The 7,900-nt window shown below is 32.2% G+C and overlaps 3 protein-coding genes across 3 annotated transcripts; 2 read left to right on the top strand and 1 right to left on the bottom strand.

The window, feature by feature from the left end:
• Window positions 1–4,428: 4,428 nt before the first annotated feature.
• On the top strand, window positions 4,429–4,835 carry EIN_260660 (hypothetical protein; the record flags this gene model as incomplete). Its single annotated transcript, XM_004262068.1, has 2 exons — window positions 4,429–4,512; window positions 4,578–4,835. The coding sequence occupies 2 exons, from the start codon at window positions 4,429–4,431 to the stop codon at window positions 4,833–4,835; spliced, it is 342 nt and encodes a 113-aa protein (XP_004262116.1).
• Window positions 4,836–5,096: 261 nt separating this feature from the next.
• On the top strand, window positions 5,097–5,909 carry EIN_260650 (hypothetical protein; the record flags this gene model as incomplete). Its single annotated transcript, XM_004262067.1, has 1 exon — window positions 5,097–5,909. One exon carries the CDS (start codon window positions 5,097–5,099, stop codon window positions 5,907–5,909), a length of 813 nt encoding a protein of 270 aa, XP_004262115.1.
• Window positions 5,910–7,238: 1,329 nt separating this feature from the next.
• Window positions 7,239–7,616, bottom strand: EIN_260640 (hypothetical protein; the record flags this gene model as incomplete). The annotated part of the gene is made up of 1 exon (XM_004262066.1): window positions 7,239–7,616. The coding sequence occupies one exon, from the start codon at window positions 7,614–7,616 to the stop codon at window positions 7,239–7,241; it is 378 nt and encodes a 125-aa protein (XP_004262114.1).
• Window positions 7,617–7,900: the final 284 nt, after the last annotated feature.

Raw genomic sequence — 7,900 nt, 5'->3', positions numbered from 1 at the left:
GAATATCGTGTAAATATTGCACCACCAACTACTTTATTAAACAATTTACAATACTTAGAACCAGTGTCGCTAATGGCACAAACGCAAGACAAATTAAAAGTCGCAAGAGGCTGTTCTCTGATGTGTTTTTTGCCTCTTTCCCCCACAATTTGCTTCGAACGTTGCCGACTTCCCAATGATTTTCATCAACAAACACCACTTGCATACCAAAGTCCATATATTGCTGCAAGGTTCTTCTTTTTTCGATTCTGAATTGCTTGTTCTCATTGGTATTTGTTTGGACTCCCCTGATAGTAACCTCGGTAAAAGACAAATGAGGAAGGTTCGCTTCTTCCATGATATTCTTGTTCTTGATATAACGACACATTGTTGACACACTAACAATTTCAAAGTCAAGTTCCTCCCCCAATTCATTTTTTCACCTTTTCTTCTGCGAGAACCTTTTTAGTTTCACTGAGAGTTTTTCCTTCAATTGACACCTTTTTAGCGACGACAGAAAAAAGTGCTGAACTATATTTAAACTTTATTCCTTCTTTTTAGTTTAGATGTTTTTTCCTTTCGCAAATTATCCATATAATCTCTTAACTAAATACTCGCAAATACGACTTTTTTCACCATAGTATTTCCAGTCTTTTGCCTTCACACATTCAGCGTATTCTTCAGTTAACATCTTCCTCTGTGTTTCTGTTACGACAACATAAATCCTCTTAGTCCTCTCATTATTCAATTGTTGAGCTGTGTGTACAATTGGCTGAAATGGTAGTGGGACTAATAAGGCAACAATGTCATCGGCTGTTCTTCTTTTTGCTATTTCCACTGGTTGTGGTGCTTCTACAACTAAGGAAACCTTTTCGTGATTAAGGAATCCTTCGACTTTATCTCGGTGGATGAACTCAAAAGATGCGATTGCCATTACTTTATTTTTTTAGTTTATAGTTTGTGTTTTTTGTTGATTTATAACGTTTTGTTGTGAAACAATACAATGCAGTTTTACAATAATACTATATTATTTTAAAACAAAATACAATAATTATGAAACATTGTTTTGTTTTGGAACAATAAATTATTGATTTGAGGATAAATAGTTCTGAAACATCAAATATTGATATGCAACAATCACGCAAATTGTGCAACAAAAAAAATAATTATTTTGAAACGGGGCTGAACAAAGGTACAAATCTATTTGTTATGAAAAATAAATAATTGTTGTAAAACTAACTGTAATTGAAATAGATAGAAAAAATATAAAATGTTATAATTATTTTAACAAATGAAATAAGTTCGGCACTGATTTTTATATTAATTATTTTTAGTGAAAAAAAATAAAAATAAAATTAAAAACCCATATTTTTGCATCAAAAAACTTTATTTTTATTTGCGCCCATTAAATATTCTATTTGTATATTAACCGTATTTTAAAAAAGAGATAATCACAAATTTTTAGATTAAGTAATATTTCGGGAATGTTCATATTACCCAACCTCATTTTATTTGGTAAAATCTGGATTTTTTATAGTCTCTTTTTTATTCACAAAAAATAGAATTTGTAGTTTTTACCTGTTTTTATATTATTTTATTATCTTTTTACAAAGAAAAATTAAAATTAAATTTCAGAGTAAATTTATGCCCAAAAATGTTTCGGATACAACATTTGTTTATTTATTGTTTTAATAAAGTGAAAAGAGTGGTCTTTCTGGTTTTATCTGACAGAGATAGAAAAAGTTAGAAAAGACAACACATAATTTGATTCAATTTATTGCTTCTGCCATCGAACAAATTAAGCTTCAGAAAAGACTTTTGATATTGATAATGTAAGTCAAATCAAAGACTATTAAATGAATTTGACATCTTCAGAAACTCGGAAAACCTGGGATATATATTGCAAAGAACAGGAAATAACTGGAGCAGTTATCAAAATTGTCAAGCTCAGCAACACAAGGTGGCTCTTTCTGGCAAATGTGTTGAATACACTATTTGAGTGTTTCTCAGAAATAAAGGACTTTGAACAACTTAAAACTGGAATGGTAAAAGGTCCACAACACATATTTGGTAACTGTTCTCTTAATAACAATTTATTTGACTCGATGCAATATTCCAAAAAAACTGAACAAAAGTACATTTTTGAATATGTTCACGTTTTTAGTGAAATGAATGAAGATTGTTTGTCTGATGAATCTGATGAAAGTATAAAAACAGAAATTAGAACATTGCAAAAATGGAGAGAAGACAACGCTGTTATTGTAAAATAAAAAGTAAAGGCCGAAGAAGAAAAACAAATAAATATTTGTACTTCATTTCTTGAAAAAAATGTGAAACGAGTAAGATCAAAACCGTTCTTATCTGATGAAATGTCAAAAGAATTGTTAGATCAAATGACGCAGAAGAAAATGACGATGATAATGACATAGATGAATCAGAATTAACACACGAGCAAAAAGAAAAGTATGATCACATTCTTTTTAAAAGACAAGAAATGAGAAAAGAACTCGGCAAAGCTATTGAAGAAATCAACCAAAAATGTTATGTACAGTTTTTCATATTTTAAAATATTTTGGATATAATGCCAGATGAAGAAAGGGTCAAATATCCATATCGTAATATAATTGTTGATGTAATAACAGTCAAAAGTGTTTCATCTTGCCCAGTCGAACGTGGTTTTTCTGAAGTCAATAATTTGGAACATCCTATAATGCCAACCGAATCAAAAGAACGAGTTATAAACATCAAAAGAGGAAAAACAAATAAATGATTTTTTTATTAGTTATTTTAAATTAATAATTCATATTATAAAAAACTTTGACAATTTTTTTTTATTTTTTTTCAAGAATTTAATTAAAATTGAAATTATACTAAAGATAATATATTATTATCGTGAAATATAAATTATCTATCAAATAATTTTTATATTTATTCAAATTAAAATAATTAATTATTACAATAATATAATAATATACAATTTTATTAAAATTACCATAAATATATTATAATATACAATTTAAAAAATTGCCGAAAAAAGGTAATTTATTCTAAGAAAAAAATAATATGGTAATTGCCGAAAGAAAAAAAAAACTATGTTTTTATTCTAGCAAAATATATGAAAATTAGCAATTAAAAACCCTTCTGTTTATAAAAAATTATTATAAACATACTAAAATATATGATTAATCGTTTGAAAAGTAAAACAGAAACAGTTAATCTTTTGTTTAATAAAGTGAAAGACAAAAAACAATGTAATAAAGCAACGGAAGGCAACGGAAAAACAAAATGAAAAAATGTAAAATATTATTGTTTCACTTGTTTATTTGTCAAAACACCACTTGTAAATTAGCTTCTATTAATGGTTACATTTTTTGTTTTCAGGACTATGTCCTGTCGTTTCAATGTTTTCAAAAAATAGGTAATAAACCATTTTATTTATATGAGGCTTTTTTATTTCGAACATTTCCATTGTTTAACACTAATAAATGTAATTTTTTACATAGTAAAGCCCAAAAGAAATTATATCGGAAGTATTTTTTTAAAGTTAATTGATTCTGATTATCATAATTGATTTGTTAATATGTCCTGTCTTTTGGCTTTAATTTTAACTTTTATAATTTTCCGAATGTTTATTATCTTAAGGCATAATAAAAACAGGAAAAATATAATAGGGTTTAAGAGACCCTAAAAATATTGCTAGTTTTTATTGGCGCAATTTTTGACATACCAAAATATGGGAAACCTTGCTCCAGCATGTGTTGTTCGCTTCGTGGCCAAAAATTCCACCGTTTTCCATAACCAGTCTATCCATTAGAAGACAGACTCTTCTAAATGTTTCCGAGTCCACAGATTGTGGATCTCTAGCGATTCTCCTGAACAGAGCCACTAAACAGTTGTTGGCCAGCTCTTATAATTTTTCAAGTTCGCTGTTGCAGTTTAGGATGTAAACTGCCTACAGCTCCTGAGAGGTGTAGCCCCTGAAAAACACTTTATTTATTGAAGTTGCTCATGATAAGTTTGTTTTTTAGCTGGCACCGTGCCTTTTAATATTTTTAAAGCACGTAGCGCTGGCGCCCAACCTGCTCCTGAGACGTATAGCCTCTGAAAAATTCTTCATTTGGTTTACTCATAATGTCTCTACGCTACTAAAAGCGAAGTGCCTCTAATATTACAAGGCACTCAGCGATAGCGCCAAAACTGTTGTGTTGGCCCGCGCTTGGCTGTTCCCTCGGGACTTTGGCTAAGATTAGGATACTAGCGCCTAGCGCCAAACTAATTATAGATTTCTGATCCCTAGCCCTAGTGCTTAAATTATAATAAACTATTTCCTTATAGTTTTTAATTATTTTCTTTTTATTTTTTTAAATGGTTTTCTACTATAGTTTAATTTATTAAAAATATCTTGATGTAACTTTTTAAATTTAAGATCTGAATACAAATAAAAGTTATATGGTTCGCTTAGTCACTCGTCTTCTACTTTCCGAAAGAGGTTTTTTCGGAAGACATCTCGCAGAAGTACTCGTCGCACTCGCCGTTTCCACTCTTATGTTAAAAAGACGACTTATCGTAAAAAGGCTTTTCAGAGTGCTGACACTAAGTTTCACAAGTTTAAGTGTACTAACTTGTTTTCAGTCTGTGTTTCACCTTCTGGTACTGTAGGTGCAAACAAGTGTGTTAATACTGCTGGTGTGACTGCTCAGCCTTTGTTCCATACACTTTTCAATTCTAAGGAATTCATCACTAAGTGTAAAGACTTTGAGCAGTGGAAGTTGAACGGAGCTAGAGTTAAAATTCTTCCTACTACTTCTCAGACTGATAATACTCTGAATTCTCTTCATTATGTGACTACAGCTTGAGATCGTGATGGTATAGAGGAGAATAAACTTCCCGATTATTCCCATCTTTGTCGCCTGTCATCCAAGGTTACTAGACAGTGTAACTTGAATGCGACTTCTTTTAGCAGTCTGCGGTTTATTCAGGCCATTTCTCCTCAAGAGAAAAATACTTATGCTCGCACTGACCCACTTACTTCTTCTACTGGTTCTGAAAATATCCAATCACTTTTAACTAAATTATCTACAGAGTCTGATAGTCACTTGTGGAATCCGGTTTTCCTTATGGGAATTCTTTGCATGCAAAGTGGTGCAGTGACAGCAGATGCTTTTCAATCTGCTTCTGGTTCAAACACTAATGTTTTAATTCCTAATACTTCTACTGGTATTCAGTCATTCAATTTCATACTTGAGTGGGAGTTTAATGTGTCGTTTAAAGGCAGTCATGCTCAAGAAGATCCTCTTCCAATGACTGCTCCACATTTGCTTATGCTTCCTACTGCGAATGTACTTTCACAGACATCTGCTGAAATTGTGAAGCCTATAGTTCAACCAGTTGTACAACCTCAAATGCCTCCTGATGTTTCTAGTTTATATGTTGAATCTTTTACATATATTTCTCCAGATAGAGCTCATCACACGGTTCCATTAGGCAATTGTATGGCAAAATCTTATAGTGCTGGTTCATTTGTAAGTGTCACGTTTTCTGCATTTTATACACTTGCTGTCGTTTTTTCACCAGAAGGGGTTATTGTATTTAATTACACAGGTACTGCTGATCATGTCTTTAATACTGAAAGAACTAATGTTTCTTCTAATTGGTATTTGATTCATACGAATGATCCATGTGCAATATTCGATATTCCTGCTTTACAAACTTATCCGGATGGAAGAATAAACAAAAATTTCAGTCTTACATATGATTATAGTAAATTTGGCAGTACTACTGATTCTCAAGTTAGAATGTCTGTTGTTAATCTCAAACTCTCTAACGTGTATGTTAAAAACTGTACTGTACAAAAAGGAGATAAACTTGACACTACTCCACCTTCAAATCCTCCACCTATTCCAGATACTATTATTACTGTTACACCGTGATCTATTTTTAATTTACTCCTTGTTGTTGTATTTTTATTTTAAACTATAAAAGCATGCTTATGACTTTTCAACTAGATAGTTATGAATCCTTTATCGGGGAGACCGCTTCTGACATCGATGTTTTCGAATTTAAAGACTTACTACTCGACGGGTTCCGCGCTCGAGAAATCACTGATTTGGATAGGGGTACTACTCTTTATTTTCTCGTCCGTTTGCCTACTTATATTGAACCTGGGTGTAGTTCCCGTTATGTCTTTGTTAATACCTCTGATATTGACGAACTCTACACGAGCTTGACTCCTTTGGAGCGTGATCGTTATTTTATTTAATGGTTTTTCTTATTAGTTTTTAATAGTTTATTATGTTCTATTTTCTATTTTTATTATATATTATATATTATAATATTTTTATTAATTTTTTGTCGTTATGATTTTTTGACTTTTTACTGCACGTTAGTTACATTTTTTTTCCTAATCGAAAATTTTTCGCATATTTTATTTCGTACTTTTCGCATTTTGTATTGACCTCATACTTTTTGGTACTTTTTTCGTACTTTTTTCGCATTTTGTATTGTACCCCAAAAACATTTTAACAAAAATATTTTAACTGCCGGTTCCTTGCAAGTGTGAAAATGGAATTCGTTTATAATGGACGTTTTAGATGGGTATAGTCTATAATTTAGCTCGTTAAATATAAAAACTCGTTAAATATTTTTAGTGTTTACTTTCTCGTGTTCTCTTCACTGGTCATGTTTTCAAAGTGATTTCTCAAATGTCCCGAGGTGTTCCGGAATGATCCCCTAACGTAATGGAGCAAAAAAATCCCAAAATGATCGACCCCCCTAGTGTATAGTGTAGTGGGATAATCCACCTTGGGATAGCGAGTATAATCGCAGCGTGAGACCAAGTTGGATTCACGAAGCCCTGGGGGGCGTCGTTCTTTTGTTTCACAAAAAAGCGTAATGAAGGCGGGGGTGAGGGGAGGAACACGTTCCTTCTTTCTAGTAAAAATTTTAATTTATTTTACTATTATTTTTACTATTCTATAAGCCAAGGCGGATTTAATATATCTTAGTAAAAATTTTTATTATTTTTACTATTTTATAACCAAACATGGCGATAAAAAACTTAATAAAGAATAACGCCCAGCCCGTGGGTCTTTAGTCTTGGGACGGTTTATTTACTTTTTTTTCCTCTGGGTTTTCTAGAGGTATTTCCCTATCTTATTTTTGGTAAAAATTTAATTTATTTTACTATTATGTTTGCTATTCTATAAGCTAAGGTGGCAATAAAAAACTTTTTTAAAGAAAATCGCCCAGCCCGCGGGTCTTTAGTCTTCTTTGGTGTCTTGATCTGGTATATTCCCGATTTCTATCATCATTCTCACTTTTTCTCTTAATGCGTGGTTTAAGTCCCAATTTAATGGGATTCTGTTTCTTCTTTTGAAAGCTGCCATATCGTCTTCATAAATTTCGCTCTGGTTTTTTTCTCTCAGCCAAGCTGGGGTATTTTCTTGAAAGTCTAGCATGAAGTTCCATGCAATATCTGATAGCTCCCCATTCAAGTGCAAATACCAGTCATCTGCATTTTGTATGCAGAACCAGAATGCTTGCTCATCTACTGCTGGTTCGTAGCACCTCTTTATCAGCTCTATTGCGGCTTTATGGTATTGTTCTTCTAAATACCAGCTTCCCTCCTTATAGGCCATTAGGTTGTACTGCAAAAATCCCAAAAGCTCGTTTGAGGTAAATTGCTCATATAAAAAGCTCATGTGTTGCGTCTGTTTTTTAGCTGTCGCCAGTGCCTTTATAATATTACAAGGCACTCAGCGATAGCGCCAAAACTGTTGTGTTGGCCCGCGCTTGGCTGTTCCCTCGGGACTTTGGCTAAGATTAGGATACTAGCGCCTAGCGCCAAACTAATTATAGATTTCTGATCCCTAGCCCTAGTGCTTAAATTATAATAAACTATTTCCTTATAGTTTTTAATTAT

Source organism: Entamoeba invadens (genome assembly GCF_000330505.1).
Source record: "Entamoeba invadens IP1 unplaced genomic scaffold scaff_1105074726507, whole genome shotgun sequence".
Classification (NCBI taxonomy): domain Eukaryota; phylum Evosea; order Mastigamoebida; family Endamoebidae; genus Entamoeba; species Entamoeba invadens.
This window is presented reverse-complemented; position numbering and strand designations above follow the sequence as displayed.